The sequence below is a fragment of the Myxine glutinosa genome, chromosome 3 (assembly GCF_964187855.1).
Source record: "Myxine glutinosa chromosome 3, kmMyxGlut1.1, whole genome shotgun sequence".
Lineage (NCBI taxonomy): Eukaryota > Metazoa > Chordata > Myxini > Myxiniformes > Myxinidae > Myxine > Myxine glutinosa.
The window spans coordinates 2,529,885-2,551,205 of NC_136263.1; the positions used below are offsets into that span (position 1 = coordinate 2,529,885).

General features: G+C 44.9%; 1 protein-coding gene and 1 long non-coding RNA gene across 5 annotated transcripts; one reads left to right on the top strand and one right to left on the bottom strand.

Annotated features, from left to right (window-relative positions):
• The first annotated feature begins 4,588 nt into the window (after positions 1 to 4,588).
• LOC144891267 (uncharacterized) lies at positions 4,589 to 8,130 on the top strand. The gene is made up of 2 exons (XR_013622778.1): positions 4,589 to 5,551; positions 5,700 to 8,130. It is a non-coding gene; the product is annotated as an uncharacterized LOC144891267 (long non-coding RNA).
• Positions 8,131 to 8,660: 530 nt separating this feature from the next.
• Positions 8,661 to 20,829, bottom strand: LOC137423830 (uncharacterized). 4 transcript variants are annotated; one of them, XM_078773701.1, is made up of 4 exons: positions 20,667 to 20,829; positions 10,104 to 10,222; positions 9,784 to 9,954; positions 8,661 to 9,672 (listed from the first exon to the last, which is right to left on the bottom strand). In XM_078773701.1, exons 1-4 carry the CDS (start codon positions 20,715 to 20,717, stop codon positions 9,459 to 9,461), a joined length of 555 nt encoding a protein of 184 aa, XP_078629827.1. In that variant the 5' UTR covers positions 20,718 to 20,829; the 3' UTR covers positions 8,661 to 9,458. The 4 variants fall into 4 exon arrangements, with proteins under 4 accessions (XP_078629827.1, XP_078629826.1, XP_078629825.1 ...); XM_078773700.1 differs by having other exon boundaries at positions 10,104 to 10,285; XM_078773699.1 differs by having other exon boundaries at positions 10,104 to 10,288.
• Positions 20,830 to 21,321: the final 492 nt, after the last annotated feature.

Genomic DNA, 21,321 nt, shown 5'->3' on the forward strand with positions numbered 1-21,321 from the left:
TTTAGGTCATAGGACGGTTGGGCCTAATACCCTACCCAGCGCCGACCGGGCGTGACGTCATACCCCCGGGACCACGTCGGTCAGTCATAGACGAGGGGAGTAATCCCCCCTCGATAAGGGGGAAAGAGGCCGACGTTGGGTTCCGTAACAATATTGATCTTGCTGATTTCATTTGGTGATATTGATCTTGCTGATTTCATTTGGTAATATTGATCTTGCCGATTTCATTTGGTAATATTGATCTTGCCAATTTCATTTGGTAATATTGATCTTGCCGATTTCATTTGGTAATATTGATCTTGCCGATTTTCTTTGGTAATATTGATCTTGCCGATTTTCTTTGGTAATATTGATCTTGCCGATTTTCTTTGGTAATATTGATCTTGCCGATTTCCTTTGGTAATATTGATCTTGCCGATTTCCTTTGGTAATATTGATCTTGCCGATTTCATTTGGTAATATTGATCTTGCTGATTTCATTTGGTAAAATTGATCTTGCTGATTTCATTTGGTAATATTGATCTTGCCAATTTCATTTGGTAATATTGATCTTGCCGATTTCATTTGGTAATATTGATCTTGCTGATTTCCTTTGGTAATATTGATCTTGCTGATTTTCTGTTCAACTTAGGTGTCCTTGGTTTTTGAGGCATCTCAATTTTCCAGAAGAAAAAAAAAACACATCAACCGTCACCCTTGCTAACAATACCCACAACCAACCCACATCCCGTCTCTCCCCCCCCCCCCCCCCCCTATAATCCCCTATCAACCGTCACCCGAGTTAACAAAACCCACGACTCCACCCCTCCACCCCCCCCCCCCCCTTGCCTTCATCGTCCCCAATCAGTATCGGAATCCGAGCTCTCAATGTACCATTTCTCTATGTACTGTCGCTGGCAGGATCACGGTGAGTTCGCAATGTGACGTCACTGGCCAACTTGAAAATCCACAGTCCAAGGTTTTTTCGGCACTTTGTGATTGGAAAAAAAAAAAAAAAATTCCCTTCAAATTAAAGCGTGATGATTGCCAATAGTTTTTCAGTAAAAAAAAAAAAATTGCTTTTGGGTTCCCTTTTAAGGGTCTTTTCAGTCTTTGGAATATTTTCGATCTTTGGGGTCTTTTATGTCTTTGGGTTATTTTTGGTCCTCGGGGAGTTTTGGGTCTTAATGGTATTTAGGGGTGTTTGGGGTCATAACGATTGTGAGGGTCTTAAACGGTCTTCAAAGGTCGAAGGGGTCTCAGTACATAATTAATTAATAGACACAAAAATCATTAAACACACACACACAAACTGATGAACAAGAACAAGCTTTGCATGTGCAGAAGGTATTCAGTGGTGGAGAGTGCAGGTATGATTCCTTTTTGGGTGAACAAAGATGGCGGACGGTGGTGTCAACTTTCAGGGTCGAGCCTCCTATCTAGTTAGTATAGAGATCAGTGCTTGGGGGGAGGAAGAAGGGGTTATAGTTATACAGTCATGTGAAAAAGTAAGTACACCCCATGTAAAGTTTTGACTTTTTCAACATATTTCAACATACAGCTATTTGATCTTCATTTCAACAATATTGATAGATAAAGGTGATATAATATAACAAATATCATGAAACATTTACATTTTGTAGTCCATTGTATAATTTAAATAAACACAAATGCAAATTTTGCATGTGGAAAAAGTAAGTACACCCTTGGCTCTCATCGGTGGTATTGCCCCCTTTGGCAGAAACAACCTCAAGTAGGCGTTTCTTATAACTGTCTACCAGTCTCTGACATCGACTGGGAGAAATTTTTGCCCACTCCTCCATGCAGAATTCTTTCAGCTGTGCGATGTTTGAGGGGTTTCTTGCATGCACAGCTCGTTTCAAATCCCCCCACAACATCTCGATGGGATTCAGATCCGGGCTTTGACTTGGCCATGCCAGAACCCTCCATTTCTTTCTTTTCAGCCATGCCTTGGTGGATTTACTGGTATGTTTAGGATCATTGTCATGTTGCAAGGTCCACCTTCAGTTGAGCTTCAACTTTCCGACAGATGGCCTCACATTATCCTCAAGCACCCTCTGGTACAATGAAGAATTCATAGTGGATTCCATGATGGTGAGCTGCCCAGGCCCTGATGCAGCAAAGCTGCCCCAAACCATAATATTTCCACCACCATGCTTTACAGTTGGTATCAGGTTCTTGGGGTCAAATGCTGTCTTTGGTTTTCGCCAAACATGTCTTCTGGTACTGTGGCCAAATAGCTCTACCTTTGACTCATCTGTCCAGAGCATATTGTTCCAGAAGTGCTGGTCTTTGCCTCGGTGTTCATTGGCAAACTTTTGTCTTGCCCTGATGTTCTTTCTGGACAGCAAAGGTTTCCTCCTGGCACACCTCCCATGTAGATCAAATTTGTGCAGCCTCTTTCTCATGGTGGACTCGTGCACTATGACATCAACAGTGGCAAGAGCTACCTGCAGGTCGCGTGATGACATTCTGGGGTTCTTAGAGACTTCTTTCAGCATCTTGCGGTCTGCTCTTGGGCTGAACTTGCTGGGGCGGCCTGGCCTGAACAAGTTGGCAGTTGTTTGGAATCTTCTCCTCTTGTAGATGATCTTCCGGACAGTTGAATGATTGATTTCAAATTGTTTGGAGATCTTTTTAAATCCCTTCCCAGACTCGTAGGCATATATAACCTTCTTTCTGAAGGCCCCAGAGAGCTCTTTTGATCTCGGCATGGTGACGCCGCACACTTCAACAACAAAGAGTAAACCAAACGAAATGTCTGGGGTTTAAATAAGACAGGTTCCTCCACGATCCTCTCTAACGATGTTCTAATCATTTGCACCTCAGCTGGTGCACCTGATTCTAATTTTAGGTATTTGAAGTAGTGATAAATGTAGGGGTGTACTTACTTTTTCCACATGCGAAATTTGCATTTGTTTATTTAAATTATACAATGGACTACAAAATGTAAATGTTTCATGATATTTGTTATATTATATCACCTTTATCTATCAATATTGTTGAAATGAAGATCAAATAGCTGTATGTTGAAATATGTTGAAAAAGTCAAAACTTTACATGGGGTGTACTTACTTTTTCACGTGACTATGTTCCGTTCGTTATTATTGTTGGCAAATCATGTAATTATTATTATCGTTGTTAATATTGTTAGTACTAGGGCATGCCCGTACTATATCTATATCTAAAATTATATCCCCCCCCTCTATTTACATGAAATGGTTTGGTCCAAAGCGAACGGCTTGCGAGTGGTGACAATCCCCCCCCTCTATTTACATGCAATGGTTTGGTCCAAAGCGAACGGCTTCCGGAGTTTGGTAAAGAAATCGCCATCGCGTGCACAAACGCGCAGGAAAGCGAATGAATCGCAAATTCGTTTTTATTAGTTGTAAAACATAGTTTAACGCCAACATAGTTTGCAAACGTGAAATAAATGAATACGCTCTCAAATGTGCCATCCGAGGCAGAGTGTGCCCGCCACGTTCGGCACACGCGATCGTTCGCTGCTCTCTGATTGGTTGAATCGTTTTTTGGACATAGCTCGGTAAGTAATTGTCCGATTAATATGAAACCTTGAAAAGGCACATCCTCGGGTCCCCAGCAATATACCTGGCAAGTTAAAAGTATATCGGACCCGTGGTTGTCGAGAAACAGCGGTCACAGACAAACGTACAGACGTACAGACAGACAGACAGAGATTACTGGAATTATAGATAGATGAATTAATATAGGCTTTGCCACAATGTTATCATTGTTTAATTGTTATTTATTTTGCAATTAGAATGTCATGTCGTGGAAGCGTGTCTTAATCTGCTCATCTGGTCTCTTTGTGCCACTGCCCTTTATACACCTGAACATGACGCACATTAAAAAAACACAAGTACACCAGCACACTACGGGAGCGGAAGGAAGGGTCATTCGTCTTTGGGGTATATAGATTACAGTAGATCTATGGTCGAGTCTCAAGAACATTGGGTGTGTGTTCATTTACCAAGTTTATTGTGGAGAGATCGCCAAGTGGTTTCAGCCTTCGAGCAAGCACTCCATTCAAAACCGTTAAGGAACGGCTGGCTTGGCAAGCCCCAGCTAGCTGCTTGGTAAATGAGCACACCCCTGGCTTCCTCCCTTTCAGATTCATGATGAACAGCAGGAGCGAGTTTCAAAAGTTTACTACGAAAAACGCCACGTTAACGCCAGGAAGGGTCATGTAATAACATTAATATTATGCTATTATCGTTAGTGTTATTAGAAGCGTCCTTGGAAAAACGCCACGATAAAGCTAACTTAACATATGTATACACCTCAACACGCAACCCCATTGACGGCAATGGTGGGGAAAACCCACTCGGGGGAGAAAACCCCCGTGGGGAGGGGGGCAAATGAATGCGCTACAACCTTCATTGTGGAACCCTTCGTCATCCTGTCAAGTTTGGTTGAGATTGGATAAGTTAACTACGGAATCTATCGTGGTCAAAAAATCATGAATCAGACAGACAGACACCAAATGGCGTATTTTAGTAACTAGCAACGGTACCCGCACCTACGGGCGGGGCTTCAATTGGGAGGCCCAAATGAAAAGGCAAAATATCAGAAATTGAAGGCTTTTTTTTATTTTAAACGATTTATATAAACATCCGTTAAATCACATCACACGCAAATCATCAAAATCTAAACAGTACCGTATTTGGAGAATTTCAACAAAAGCCACATCACTGTTCATATCGGTAAATATTATTCCATCGTGTTTGGAAAAACTGGAAAATTGGAAAAACAATATAGCCTATTTTACTCCAGGGGGTCCCAGGATTACCCACCCAAAATATCGTTGCCATCGGTTCAGCCGTTTTTGCAGTACCTTCGAACAGACGGATGGACATTTGGTGAATTATAGGATGATGGGAAATTTTTCCGGATTATTTGTAGTTAATTAGTCCAATCAACTCAGATCATGACAATGATCAGAGCTCCAGTACAACTCCACAAAAAACATCTCTCTCACACACATACACAAATGAATGAATGAAAAAATCAAATGAAAAGTAATGAATTAAAAATAACTCATAGAGCGACACTTGGCAAAATATAACAAAGTAGAATGGCACTCAGTAAAGCATCCTTTTGACCTCACAAATAATTAGTGGTTGAATTCAGAGACCTGATGTGCAAATCGCCTTCAAATTTTAAGTTCACCGGATGAAAATTGGCAATTTAAAAAAATTGGCCGATGTTGACCTCAAAAATAGTTGGTGGTTGAATTCAGTTAGCTGATATGAAAGTCCTATTCAAATTACATGTCAATCCAATGAAAATTAAGGATTTTAGAAATTTGAAAGGGTTGTTGACCTTTTGGCCTAAGTTGACCTTTTGGTCCAAGTTGATATAAAAAATAGTTGGTGGTTGAATTTAGTGACCAGATATGCAAATCCTCTTCAAATTTAGAGTTAATTGAATGACAATAGAGCATTTTATAAACTTGGCCTATGTTGACCATTTGGCCTATGTTGACATTTTGGCTTATGTTGACCTCAAAAATAGTTGGTGGTTGAATTCAGTGACCAGATATGCAAAAAACCTCTTTAAAATTCAAGTCAATCGGATGAAAATTGAAGATTTTAGAAACTTTGCCTATGTTGACCTTTTGGCCTATGTTGACATTTTGGCTTATATTGACCTCAAAAGTAGTTGGTGGTTGAATTCAGTGACCAGATATGCAAAAAACCTCTTTAAAATTCAAGTCAATCGGATGAAAATTGAGGATTATAGAAATTTGACAAAGTTGGTGACTTTTGGCCTATATTGACCTATTTATCTTGTGACCCCAAAAACAATCGGCTTCTTGCTTATGCCAAACTTTACCGGTTGGTGACGTTTTGTGAAGATCGGTTGAAAATTGTGACCCATAGGCGACTGACATACAGACAAACAGACAAACAGATAGAATAACGCACAAGACCGACCAATATACGAGAACTTGAAAAATCTTCCATTTTCGCAACAGACAAACGGACTTAATTGCAATACCCTCTCCTCTGGTGAGGGTAAAAATAGGAAAACCATATATGTTTGGACATGTATACATATAATGGTGATATTTAAAAAATAATGGGACGCCACATTCAAACTTTGAATGAACCTTCCTGGCACGTAGGTGTATATTTACCACACTGCGAATCACCACGTGTAGTTATTGAAACTCATTTGTAATCAAGGTGACACGAGGTACAGCCGACTGACCTTCAACGTCGAAGGGTTCACTAGTACCACAGATTTCAAGTCACATTAGGCCTTCCATGGTCAACGACAGGTAATGTAAGAAAAATAGAAAAAACAACACGTCATAGTAATGGTGAAAATAAGATAGGGAAACAAAATTATTACCATCAAGCCAGAAGAATCTGCAATCACGTCATGGTGTTGTATTACATCCCATGTCTAAACAAAATTGGTAGTGACAGGGTCAGAGCTACACTTTTTGCCAAAGGCAGGACACCATATTGGAATCGAGATGGTGTGAATCCATAACCGTTTATTTGGTTGCTGTCCCAGGATTTTTCGCAATTAAAAAAGCAAAAGACCGATGAAAGGAAATCGTTCAATTTCAAATGAAACATGCCATTCCGCATTTTGACAAAATGTAACCGGATCCATTTATTTGCAAAACACCTTAAACAGAAGCATTTCCCTGCTGAGCAAAGGAAGCACATGGTTCAGGAAGAGAGCACAGAGGGCTTGCTTCGTGTCGAAACGAGGACCAAACCGCTTCATTTGAAAGGTGCGTTCCTGATACACCTGGTGACCGATCGCTCGGGATTTTGGCACTGTTGCCAGGAAGCCCGGAGGACGCAAGCTCCACGAGCGTAGTGTCCTTAAACCATCCGCGTTTCGGGCCACGAGCCGATTTAATCAACGACGAATACAAGTTTTGAATCCGAGCTCACGACGAATTGTAGTTTTTCATCGCCGGGTCGTATGCTCGTGCAGCGCGTGGATGCTCGTTGCACCATTTCTGCAGATGCAGATACGCTGCTGATGTAATACACCTCCTCCGCTCCCCCACAGTAGATTATGGCAGGAAATTTACAATTTGGCAAGGGTACCACCACACAATGGCATACCATATACATGTTTGTAGAAGATCTGAGCCCATGACAGAGCGAGGTGACAGAGGTCAAAGAGGCAACAAATTGACAATGAGGCAGTGGGGTCACAGATAGACTAAACAAGCAAGGGAATGAAGGAACAGGAAAAGAGATCGAGTGGTGGAAGAAATACACGAGTCCGCAAGTATGAGAGCGTTGGGCATGGATCCTCTTCCAGGATCCTCATTCACAACAAATCCCTCTTCACAAAAACATTAACATCTCTACCACTGCTGAAAAGGTTTGGAATTTCATTATTTCTTCCAGATGGTTCAGGAAATGTTACGTTTCGAAAACAATTTCAATCTCGCTCATGAAGGCGTATAACACTGATTGACTGCGATACGCACCATGAGGTGACAGGATCGCCTCAGACGGTCGTTCTTGGCCACGAAGAGTGCGAAACGTGCCGGCTGGTTCATAAAGCGTTAACAATCGAATTATAGGTCTTTTTTTGTTTGTTTGTTTTTTTGTATACTGAATCGAGGCTCGTGAAAGAGCTAACATTTATTTCACAAACAAATCAACCAAACAGAATATACAAAAAGAGGGAGCGGAAGACAAGATGGGGAGAGAAGGGGAAGCACACAACCACAACATTTGAGAGCAGGGAGAAGTGTGGGAGGGAGAGGGCTTGGGGGCAGGAGGCGTGGGAAAGGGAGGGGGGGGGGGGGGGGGGGAAGGTATAAAACACAAGGGGACCGAAATTAGCGGGGGTAGAAAAGATCAAGGTTTTGGATGGGGGAGGATAAGACATGGTGGTGAACAGCTGTTTTAAAGACCTGGAGGGTGGAGTGGGATTGAAGAGAGTGAGGGAGTTTGTTCCAGAGGCGGGAGAAAAGAGGAATGAAGGAGTGAAGGTGAGCAGAAAGTCTTGATTTTGGCAGTTTAAACATAAAAGTTTAACCATTTTGGCTTTAATTCTAAGACCTGTCCCAAGCCATTGATTTTTGACAAGGGCTCCAAGAAAATATTCTGAGAACTGAAGGGGTGCATGCACCAAAAAATGTTAACCACTGGCCTAGGCCCGAGATGCATGCGCCTCTGAGCCGTGTAGTCCGGTTCGAATCCAGACGCAGCGATAAAACGGAATTCAGGGCGAGGCATCAACGTGCGTGCCCATCGGATGGTCATTAAAATGAGAGTCTCTTCTGCCGGCGTTGGTTGGTGGACGTTAAAGACTTTACGGTGTGCAGCGCGGAGAATAGGCGACTTATCACCGGCACCCTCAACAAATTAAAGGTTCCTGCTCTAGAAAGGCAACGGCAAACCATCGAGAGTAATCGTTGCCGTGAGGCCACTTCGACAGCACCGAATCTGTCTTCAGATGGAACAGCAGCATCAGTTTGACATGGAGCATATCGTTTTTCTCTTAAGGATCCAGGAATGTCCACGATGATCGGATCACGGGCAGCACAATGTCACCGCCTTCAGCGGATTACAATCAAAATGACGATGTTCGAGATGTCATGAGGTGCGTCCTACCGATAGTCTCTCGTCATTGTGTCGGAACAACGGACGTAGGCTGGCCGGCCTTTATTGAGATTGGAAGAAAAAAGACAAATGTAAAATGTTGTATGCTACCCTCACAGTACTACATGAATGTGAACACACATTAAAGCAAGGGACAATAATAATAATAACAATAACAATAATAATAATCTCTTTTGGTACATAGGGTAGAAGGAAGAAAGATTTGGGACCCAGTCATAAATTCCACCTTTTTTTGCATACGTAATATGTTAATGATGCTTACGGTGGAGTGGGAAAACAACAACGTTTGGTACATAAGCAAACAAAGGTGAGCACGGGGTGAAGACGATTTAAAAACGACATGACAGTGGATTAATACCCTACAAAAGACTACCATTGACACATGCTTATACAAGGCGAGCCTCGGCCGCCGTGCCCCGTCAACAAGAGCGCGCACCATAAAAATCATCGCTCCGTGTCACCGTTTTTAGGAGAACGCGAAACTTTCCACCGACGGAGTCGTTATCATTGAAATGATTAAAAAGTGTAAATAATACAACGGTCCGTTCCTAAGTTGCAAAATCCTTTTCACATTGAAACAAATGAAATGCCGATGTGTGGCTGTCTGCGCATCGAGTGCAGGCAAAGCGGGTTTTCAGGAGTGGTTTGGTGACGGGTACACCTTAATATCGTCAACGTATCAATAACCCCACTCCGTATTTTCACAACCACAGAAGCACACCAGGAAGTTAAGATCGATTCGACTTACGCAGGCTTCAAAAGCTTTTCCAGAGCAAGACGGATAAACCTTTGTTCGGTCCATCTGAGCTCCATTACTTATCGATCTCAATGAATAGTCTCCAGGATATGCCTCGACAAAAGTAAATCTCCTGGACCAGCGTTGAGAGACTGCACCTGCCCCATGGGGTGACACCTGATCACGTCGGCAAGTCCCTTGGGTTTCCGAGGTCGGCTTTCTTTTACCAACTTCAGCTTTAACCCCAACTCTTCCGCCTTCACCGTGCTCAGCTCACTCGGGCCCGCTTTGTACAGCGCGTTTCTGCAAACAAAACATGTCCGGGTGACTTCACTTTCCGGAATCGAACGACGTCGGTAGAAATAAAGGAAAATACGTCACGCGTTTTGTTTGAAGCCGAAGCGTGCTACTTGCTTGGAACCCGGCGGGCGTCCCGGACTCGTCTTGTACCCGGCCGCTTTGGTGGTTCCACGAGGACGTCCGGTGCTGGTCTTGTAACCCGCGGCTTTCGTGGTTCCGGGTGGACGCCCCGTGCTCGTTCGATACCCGGCCGCTTTGGTCGTACCCAACGGACGACCCTTCTTCCTGCGGCCAACACATACGAGCTGCCTGTCTTAGTCCTCAAACGCACTTGGTCCGACCGGAGATTCTGAGCGACGCATCAATCTCCCATCAAAGACTCGGCAACTGCAGGGGCACCTAAAAGATTAACACAAAATACACGGACGCCTTACCGAGGAGAATCTCCATCCGTTGCCTGCTTCTTTTTCTTTTTGCTCTTTTTGACTTGGGACTGGTGCACCAACAATTCCTTGTTTCCTCCCTGAAACATCGTCACTGTCATGAAGCCGATCTGTTCTTCCGTGGAGGAAAAGGAACAGTTATGCAGGCCGATGTCCGTCCCAAAGTCTGCCATCTGCTTTCACCGCAGGAAAAAAAAAAACGAAAAGCCTTCTAATAAAAGCGCATAAACGTGTTATTGTAGTAAGTGATGTTCATGTTACAGCACAAACTCCTTGTTACCAAAAATGGTGGCGTAGTACAGTGAACCCGCTATCATACAATGCCCAACAATGTCATACCTCGTGTATAATAATAATACAATGCAGCAATGGTGCGTTTCACAAACAATGGTTGACAACTGACTCCTTGTCATTTTTTCCCTATGAATAATTCATTCTCTGCATTCATATGCTTGCATGCAACCTGCTTTAAAACCACCAATCACAGACAAAAACACAATCTTGTCTAGCTTTCCTTGGCCTCTCTAGTTCGTCATTCTTCCGGGTAGTCAATTAACTTTATTAGGCAGATTGAAATTAGCTTGCCAACACTATGTCCAGCATGGGTAATACTGCGTCAAGTAGGGTTAGGGTTAGACAATTCTTTAAGCCACATATCTCTGTAAATTATGTACGCAAGGATGGTGAGCGATGGAGATGTGGACGGGTGAGATGGAGGGGTGGAGGGTGGGCGAAGGAGAGGTGGAGGAAGGTTATGGGGAGGGAGAGGATGAGCGAGGGAGAGATGGAGGGGAGGTGGTGGGTGAGGGAGACATGCACGGGTGAGATGGAGGAGTGCAGGGTGGGCGAAGGACAGGTGGAGGGAGGAGAGGGTGGGCGAAGGTGAGATGGAGGAGTGGAGGGTGAGCAAAGGAGAGGTGGAGGGGTGAGATGGAGGGGTGGAGGGTGGGCGAAGGATAGGTGGAGGGAGGTGATGGACGGGGAGAGGATGGGCGAGGGAGAGGTGGAGGAGTGAGATGGAGGGGTGGAGGGAGGGGAGATGGTGGGTGAGGGAGACATGCATGGGTGAGATGGAGGGGTGGAGGGAGGGGAGATGGTGGGTGAGGGAGACATGCATGGGTGAGATGGACCGGAGGGAGGAGAGGGTGGGCGAGGGTGAGATGGAGGAGTGGAGGGTGGGCGAGGTAGAGGTGGAGGGTGGGTGAGGGAGAGGTGTAGGGTGGGCGAGGGAGATGTGGAGGGGAGGTGGTGGGTGAGGCAGACATGGACGGGTGAGATGGAGGGGTGGAGGGAGGGGAGATGGTGGGTGAGGGAGACATGCATGGGTGAGATGGAGGGGTGGAGGGAGGAGAGGGTGGGCGAGGGTGAGATGGAGGAGTGGAGGGTGGGCGAGGTAGAGGTGGAGGGTGGGTGAGGGAGAGGTGTAGGGTGGGCGAGGGAGAGGTGGAGGGAGGATATGGAGGGGGAGAGGCACATATTAACACAGAGTGTGCATTAACACAGGCAACTAGAAAGAAGATGGAAATATAGTTCCCACGAGAGCAAAAAACAAAGGACAAAAAATATGTAAAAAAAAAAAAATGCAAGGTGTAACACCTAAACAGGCTGGCAAAATATCTCAGTTATGTGCCCTGGCCTTTGAGTAGTCTATCCTGGGTTTGAATGCTGACCCAGATATAAACTCTCACCCTCGTGCTTTTCATGCAGGGAGAGGAATCAACGTGTACGCCATCCCACAAGAGGATATTAAACCAAAGGAAATGTCTGCCAGGACTAGTTGATGGTCGATGCAAAAGATTCCACAATATATTTTATTATGTAAAATGAAGCTCATGTAAGAGCGAGCTGGAAAATGGAAAAAGACAACAAACCTACAGTGGAGCAAAAGTTAGACAAAAAAGCAATGGGATGAATCAACCAAAAAGGAGAGAGGAGGGGGAAGGAAACCCAGCAACCTGTAATTAGGGTTGGGATTGGTTTAGGTAGGGTGAATGGGGGTAGAGAAGATCATGGGTAGGGATGGGAGAGGACACACGTGCTGAGGCTTTTCGTGGAGGAGAGCACCACTCTATCGAGCAATAAACAAAGGACTTGTAGGCCGACAGTAGTTCAGAATTTTCAAAGAATGACAGCGTGATGGAGGATGCGTAGTCTGCGACTGGCTTTGCTACATGGTCGAGGTCAAACCTGATGCTGAGGCCTATATGTTCAAGAGGCTGAACCTTTCAGCGACTTATCCATGGAAATATATTTCTGGTTCCATTTGACGATCCTTCCGGAGTGAGACTGAGATTTCCTAAAATTGTAAGATACTAGAGAAATACCCGTGCGACGCACGGGTGGGAGGCCAGAAGCAAACAGGCAATGCAGATACGGCGAATGTTAAAGCATGAAACCAATAAATTCCACATTCCTGTAGCACCCTCAGTCGCACGTCAGACATGGACAGTAGTCTGGTCTGTTAGGGGGATTTTAAGGGGGGATTGTGCAAATTTGTCTACAAGCATGAAACTTGGCACACTTGTAGTTTGTGACCTGCTGAATTCAAATCTGCCAGGAGCCAAAGCCAATTCTCAATGGGAGCGCCATATTTGACACTTCAAAATGGCCGCCACTCAAAAACTGACTTTTCCGTTACTAGTCAACAAAAAGTCACATAATTACAATTAAAAGCACTTTTCTAGGGTTTTGGACCTCACTGATTCTAAATCTGATGTCTGTTTGACAGTAGCCTTGACAGGGATCGCCAAATTGGAAAATCCAATATGGCCGCCGGTGAATATTATAATAAATTTTGCATAACTTTGACACTTAAAGTCATAAATCAGGAAGTAAAACAAGTAAAACCAAGAGATCAAGGTATCCTTTATTGATCAACAAAATCAGGCTAATAACCATTAAGCACTATGTTAATATTAATTAATTAATTTACATATATTAATAGTAAATCAATCAATCAATAAATGTATCAATCATATCACGTGCTGTGACTGGTGTCACACTGATTCATGAATTCTCATTGTTCACACATCCACCTTCGCATTTGCACAAAATTGTGCAACGAACGCCAGCTCTGCAGCACTTCCAGTTCCCTGTGCATGACTTCGCACAGCCACACTGCAAAAGGATGGAACAGGCCTTGCTGCTGTCCTCAAGGGTTGTCCAGAAGGGCAACCACCCACCACTGCTGTCCTTGTGCCACCCCCAGTCATGGAAGTCAAGGATGTCCTGGTAAACAGACGTTGCCTGACTCCAGAAGAAGCTGGCCTGCAGCATTGCTCTGCGGATGTGTTGTTATAGAGCAGCTTGTGTTGGTGGTAAGGCCTCTAGTGTCTTCTTCCCACTTGTGAAGAGTCGAAGCCTAGCCTCATTGACTCTTTCCAGACCACAGCCCTTGCTGTACTTGACTACAACAAAGCGCTCTAGAGTGCGCATGTGCTGGGACTGTGGGCTGAGCTCTTGGGGTTCACTGGTGAGGGCAACAAGGGTGTCCGTCAGTCCTGGTGTGCTCTGCCAGGCTGACCAGGCTGACTTCTTACCACATCCCAGGAAGTGTGACACAGTGTCACAGCCTGTGACCGCGTGGAATAGTGGCAGTGCCAGGCACGTTGATGGTCCCAGCTGGGCAGAGAGAGTGTGGATAGGAATGTCACGCATCTTCTTCCCACTGCTGAGACAAACCCACAACTGGGACAGCCCAAGTGATGAAAAGAAGTGAATGGCCAGGATGACCACATCACTGTCGACTGTGTGCACCAAGGCAACCTGGTGGCGCTGCTGTGCTGCATGGGCAAGATGGAGCAAGAGGGTGCTTCTCAGGCAACTGGACCATATCCCGCACATGCACTGGTAGCCAACGAGCATAGTTTGTGTGGTCCATCACATGGAACCAGGAGCACAGCTCATCACAGACCTGCACATACAGCAGGAAGTCTCCCTCACAGAGAGAAAGGATGAAGCGGCACATTAGGAGCTCCAGGTCCACGATGGTAGACCAGAACATGAACATGGGATTGTGAGTTCTGGACCTTTGAGCCCAGATCTCTAGAGACTCAGGTGGTCCCTCAACACCAGAGCAGTAAATGGAGTATGACTTCTGTCTGAGGAGATACAGACCCATGACAGAGACCTGGTGAGCATAGCGAGTGCGCTTTATATGATGCTCATGAAGCACAGACTGGGCACGGCCAGATGTGAGGACCTGGGCCTGAGTAAGAATGTTGCTCCACCCAGAGTCCCGCAGCAACTTACCAATCATCTGGTGCATTTTGTCCTCTATGTGTAGAGCGCCCATCATCAGGACCAGCTTATCTTCCCCCATTGTGTCAGGGAATGACCACTGCAGCTGCTTAGCGATGGCATACAGAGGCTGGTCACCACCAAGCACAGGAGTTTGACCAGGGTTGAGGGCCTCTGTGCCTTGCATTGTGAGATGCATTGCATGTTTCATCATAGAAGGTGTGGCTGCTTTGTCAGGGAACAGAGGTAGAACCCCTATCAATGCCTTAGGCTTCACAGAGTCATCACTCATGAGTCGGGAGTTGTAGCCTGACCAGGTGATGACTTCACCTTCTGGCAATGTGTCCTGTTTCAGCACTGTGGACACATGTGCCATCCAGGACTCATCCTTGAATTTGGCTCCATGTAGCAGATTATGAGATGGCCGAGAATTGAGATCTGGAGTACATATAAAAAAAAATAACCACCTTTAGAGGCCATTTTTCCCCGCAAAGCGGGGGTTGGCCTTTTTCGGGAACCGTGGTTGTTGTTGTTTTTTTGGTCCCCTTTTTGAAGCGATGTTTTACGGCCGGATGCCCTTCCTGACGCCAACCCTTTTTGCCGCCTTTAACGACAAACAGGGAATTACCAGTGAACTGGTACTCAATTAGCCGACCTCGGAAGGATGACAGGCTGAGTCAACCCCCCTGGCGTTAATTCAGCGATCGACCGGGATTCGAACCCAGGATCCTAGGATCCTAAGCCGGCACCCTAGCCGCTAGCCCAACACCAGGGCTAGCCCAACAACATGGTACATGCAAATCATTGCTTGAGAATTCAGCTGGCTGAACCACTGTGTAGGATTCAGGAAGTTGTGGTACAGTAGTGTCTGTAGGATCCAGCTCGATAGAGGGTTGCTGTACTCCTTGGTTGTCCCAAGACAGGTGGTTTGTCACGCTGATTGCTGTCCCATGGAACTCATCATGGGAGAAGTTACCTTGGTTGCTGCTATCCAAGTTGTCTACATCAAAGGTCACGAAGACCCCACTACGGATGTTTGTGGGCAGCACAACTCCATCCTGGACAAACTGTTTGACGTGTGCTCGTGCCATGGATCGCCTGATCTCCAAGACACGACTGTAAGACACAGAAACCCCAAAGGCATTGGCATCATTGATCTCTTTCTTCCGCCTACCCTCACCATGCAGCTTGAGGCCCTGGTACAAAGGGAAAGGGGTCTCATGTTCTTTGTTGTGATGGATGTTGCTGGACTTTGTGGCATGATGTGAACCACTGCAGGTATTATAAATAAACTGCTGGGCAATGGCGCTTGCAACTCTTGCCCTGCCTTGTACCTGTGCCTGCAACTCCTCATTGCTCTGTTCACGCAAGATTGAGGGGCCCTGGAGCAGGATGTTGAGGAAACTTCTCAGCTGTCCAGGGATGGGAGATGTCAGGGAATCAGAGGCAAAATAACCAGTAAATGGTTCTTGCCTCTGGAGACAGCATTTCCTAAGTATTACTGCTGCTCGCATCAACAACAAAGCATCATCCTGACCTATCTGGGACTTATGGGCTTCAGCTATTAGATCTCCAACGTTCTGGTTGCTAGAGATATAGACTTCCTTGCCCTGGGAGAACTCTGTCGACTCAGGAAGCAGCTTCAGAAGATACTCCTTGAACCGTATGGCATGTGGTTCCCTGGTATCAGAACAGGGAATTCCCTGTTGCTCCACAAGTGTTCTATATAACTGTCGCAAAGCAGACAGTTTGAAGACTGAGTCAGAGTCCTCAACTAAAGCAACAATTTGCGCAATGGCAACTGAATTGAAGTGAGGGGCAGGAGGACCTGCAGATGATCTGCGATCCTCAGCACGAGCTCATCTCTCAGGTGCAAGTAACACTGTACATGATAGTAAGTGTCACCAGCGTGGGCATCAGCTGCGTGGGCAATCAGTTTGCCCAGAAGATTGAAATTGTTGGTGCTCTGAGCCCAGGTCTTTAAGTTTGTGTCTACATTAAATGTTTCAACTTTACGTAGATTCTTTTGGTCCTGTCCCTCACATATTATGCAACAAGGAGACTTCTGAGGAGCAGAAGACACTGCAAAACTGGACCGTAGTTTCTTAGGTGAGTTTTGGTCACTAGAATCCTCTTTTTCAGTGAACCTTCTCAGGCGAGAGTTACTGCAGTAGGTTCTGCAAACTTTGTGATATTTGGCATTGTGTGTCTGAAGCGTCTTAGCAATGCCCTGGCCCTCATCAAGCTGAGCCCATGACACTTTCAAACAAGAAGGCATGGCACCAATGGCTTTAAAACCATTCAGATCTTTCTCAATTGAAGCAAGGCCCTCTTCCGTTGGCGTCTGCAACCGTTCATCCTTTTCTTCTTGGCAGACACAGCAAAGCTCCCAGTTGATGGCATCCATCCTTGCCATCCACCACCAGTACAGCTAGGACTTCTATTCTCTATTCTTGTATTCTATTCTTCTATTCCCACAGCAGAACGACAGGCACCTGAAATAAAATAAAAAATAAAAATGTTTAAATAAAAATATTAAAATTTAAAAAAATTGTCAAACATAAAAATAAAAAATGTAAAATTTCCTGTCAAGGCTACTGTCAAACAGACATCAGATTTAGAATCAGTGAGGTCCAAAACCCTAGAAAAGTGCTTTTAATTGTAATTATGTGACTTTTGGTTGGCTAGTAACGGAAAAGTCAGTTTTTGAGTGGCGGCCATTTTGAAGTGTCAAATATGGCGCTCCCATTGAGAATTGGCTTTGGCTCCTGGCAGATTTGATTTCAGCATGTCAAAAACTACAAGTGTGCCAAATGTCATGCTTGTAGACAAATCTGCACAATTTTTCCCCTCACAGACCAGACTACAGCAAGTTCGTGAAAGAGTTCCATGAAAAACGTACCCGTTCGCAAACAATCGGGTACGTTCACGTAGAGAAACATCGATCGTGGGACCGTGGCGAATCTGCATATGGCGATGGCAAAATATCAGAAATTGAAGGTTTTATTTTATTTTAAACGATTCATATAAACATCCGTTGAATCACATCACACGCAAATCATCAAAATCTAAACAGTATCTTGAGAATTTCAATAAAAGCCACATCACTGTTCATATCGGTAAATATTATTCCATCGTGTTTCAAATCGTGATCGATAATCGTGTTCACACCGATCGAGATTTAACGGATGTTTATATAAATCGTTTAAAAGAAAAAAAGGCTTCTATTTCCGATATTTAGCCTTTTCATTTGGGCCTCCCAATTGAAGCCCCGCCCATAGGGCGGGTACCGTTGCTCGACGTAAGAAGACGTCACAATGAACGTTATGCGAACGCGAATGTTATGCGGGAGTCCAAACCTGAGAATGCTGGAGACAAAAGCTGAAATTGGGAAAACTAAATAGCCTGTTTTACTCCTGGGGATCCCAGGATTATCCACCCAAAATATCTTTGGGATCGGTTCAGCAGTTTTTACGGTACCTTCGAACGGACAGACACACGGACATTTGGTGAATTATAGTAAGATATGATCCATTTTAATGAGCACGATCAAGCTGTTGGTGAAATGGGGGTACCGTACGACCCAATGTAATGACGTCTGCAAAATGAAAAGTGGTTTCTGGAACATCAGAGAGGTCCTTTGTGTAGACAAGGAACAAGACTGAGATCAACACTGCCACTGCGAGAGGGGAGGAGAGGGCTCCGATGAGAGCAAAGCATTGGCAGTGCGAGTGGTGCAAATCAGAGTGCGAGGAATGCAGGTAGCCTTGTATACCACAGGCGGTGAGCTCAGCAAGCAGAGCAGGTTGGCAGACTATCAAATACCTGAGATATGTTCAACGAGACGGGCCGTACCTCTTGTCTGAGATATTGGGCCTTCAACGTTTGCTGAGAGAAGAGCACAAGTCCAGAGTAGAGGGACTGGGGCCATATCCAAACTGATGGTGAGGGATCAGGCCATTTGAAAATAGGAACGACGACGTCGGGAGGAATGATGGATTTTCATGAGTTTGCTTATAAATGTACATAATCTTACTGGTGGTGTGTAGTTGAGATCATTTTTTGCATCCTTCCTGTGGACGGAAGTCGTGTTTACTGACTTCCAAAGGACAGGCTGAAGAGCTCAGACAGAGTAGTAGGAGCAGGATTTGATACCACTTGCAATCATGCTATATAGGCCATTAGGCCTTTAAGGTTGAAACTGTACAGAGCTGTATCTACACTCTCAGATAAGGACAAAAAAGTGGAGTAAGAGTTTGACGGGAACAGATTGGCTGGACATGCCATTTGGAGGTACACAATAGGTCGTATGAGGAATGAAAATGAATGAATGATCGTTTTAAGGCCATTTTTCCCCGCTAGAGCGGGGGTTAGCCTTGCCGGCTCCATGACGATCATGGTTCCCTGTTTGAGGCAATGTTTTTATGGCCGGATGCCCTTCCTGACGCCAACCCTTGGTCACGCTCTTACGATGCGCAGGGATACGGTGTACCTATTCTAAACCGGGGTACACACCGGGGTGAGGCATTCTGCTATTTTGAGCAGAGTCTGGGGTGATGCCGTTTGAGGTGCCACACACGGGATGTGTGTCACACGCCACACACGGGATGTGTGTCACACGCCACACACGGGATGTGTGTCACACGCCACACACGGGATGGAATAAACCGGTGAAGGAGAGAAAGTACACTTTTTTGAAAGTATTCCCAGAGGAATCAATACCAGGTGCTGTGGAAATCGAAGCCCAAAAGCACTTGGTCATCTTCATCATCATATATCATCATTCCCTATGCACAGCGTAGGTGCTGCTGAAGCAGTCCCAGGATTTGTAATCCTGGTCGGGTCGCCACTCCGATAGCTCACCTACTCGATGTGAACAACACTGTGGGATCTTTAACGTCCACCAACTAATGCTTGCAGCTGGGACGCCCATTTAACGCCCATTCTAGGGATGGCACACTCATTGATGAATCGCCCTGCCTCTGAAACATCAGGATGACACTTTATACCTGGGTCGGGATTCAAACCCCAGCTAGACAGCTTACAGGTGAATGTTAAAGCACCTTTTACCATTAAATGTCGAAAAACTCATGGAACATTTATTTTTTAAATTAATGTAAAACCATCATAAGCAAATTTTCATCGAGATAGTTCTGCATCGCAGACAATACTTTCTTGCAAAAGTGAAACCAAACTGAAACGAGAACGGCACTCAGTGGAGAGCAAACCTCCGCCTGGTTGGCTATATCACCCAATGGTGAAGAATCACTTAAAAATTTATACTAGCTGGATCCGGATCTTCACCAAAATTGAATCGATTCTTCCGTGTCACACACACAACCTGTCCAACAGGTTTCGTCCAAATCCGTCCATAACTATGTGAGATATCCTGCGATGTATCCATTTTGGCCGTATCTCCCAATGGTGAAGAATCACTTAAAAATTAAATAATTCTCATATCCGAATCCATATTCAAATCTTCACCAAAATCGAATCGATTCTTCCTTGTCACACACACAACCTGTCCAACAGGTTTCGTCCAAATCCGTCCATAACTATGTGAGATATCCTGCGATGTATCCATTTTGGCCCTATCTCCAAACGGTGAAGAATCACTTAAAAAGTTATAGTAGCCTGATCCGAATCCGAATCTTCACCAAAATCGAATCATTTCATCCTTGTCACATACGCTACATCTCTGCCAAATTTCGTCCGAATCCGTCCACAACTTTTTGGGATATTTTGTTCACAGACGGACAAAAACCAACAAACAGACAGACAGACAGACAGACAGACAGACGGGGGTGAAAACATAACCTCCATCCACCTTTGGTGGCGGAATTAACTAGAACGGCACTCGGTGGACTGCACACCTCGCGTACCTCCACCAGGCTGAACAGTAAACGTTTTGTATCCCACTGATAGACCGAATCTGCTGACCTGAAACAAATCTAATCGACTTGTTCTTGTCACCTAATCAACACATCCAGCAACTTTCATCTGAGTCCGTCCATAAGTTTTGCAAATATCGTGCTATACATCGTTTTGTCCTTATCTCTCAATGGTGAAGAATCACTTATCAATTTAAACAACTCTCTTATCAGGGTGTGGATTTCGATCTTCACCAAAATCGAATCAATTCTTCCTCGTCATACACCCAACTTGTCCAGCAACTTTCATCCGAATCCGTCCACAACTTTTAGAGATATCCTGCTCACAGACAAACACACAGAGGGTGAACACATAACCTCTGGGTGGTGGAGGTGTGTACATATATATATATATATATTGCTCTTTTCACTGATCATCTCTCACCTCCTTTTGGTTGCTTGTATTCTGTATTTTCAGGCTGTTGTGTGGCTTCATCACTCCTCTCAATCAGAAATCGATCAGATTAAAAATGCAGATCCCTCAATAAGCACGTTTCTACGACCTCGTTCAGACTCTCAGTCATAACTGACAAAATGAGAATGCACATCATCATCATCATCATCATCATCATCATCATCATCATCATCATCATCGCCATCACAATCATCACTGACAGGTGCCATGGTATCCAGAACGTTTCACTTTTACTCGGACCTTTGTGTGATATAATAATGGTGAGATGGCTCAGTTTGAGATTTTACAATACGTGAACAAAAAAAGGACAAATTCGGATAAAAAGAGAGCAAGTTTAAAGGTGAGTTCACAAGTTAGGGTTGATCATCGATATACCGGTCGAGGTGAGGCCCAACCAGCCAACCTCCGCACAGGCACCTTTTTTCATCAACTGATACATTGAACTAGTACATGGCAAAATATCTCTACAAACTCGTAGTTAAAAGGGTGACTGGTATGTCACGTGGTTCATCCCGAGCAACAACCCTCACGTCGCCCTTGTCGTGCTTCCTGTGCTCGAGCTGTGAATTGGGTTTAGAATGTGGTTATTTACCACAATCCCAAACAGGAATTAAATGTAATACTA

Bases quoted from the DNA above. Each gene is read 5' to 3' on its own strand.
- LOC137423830 (XM_078773699.1), bottom strand. From the start codon at position 20,717: ATGAAGCCACACAACAGCCTGAAAATACAGAATACAAGCAACCAAAAG. The intron at 9,955-10,103 runs GTAAGGCGTCCG...TGTTGGCCGCAG, and splicing joins ACGGATGGAGATTCTCCTCG to GAAGAAGGGTCGTCCGTTGG. The intron at 9,673-9,783 runs GCAAGTAGCACG...TTTTGTTTGCAG, and splicing joins GGACGCCCGCCGGGTTCCAA to AAACGCGCTGTACAAAGCGG.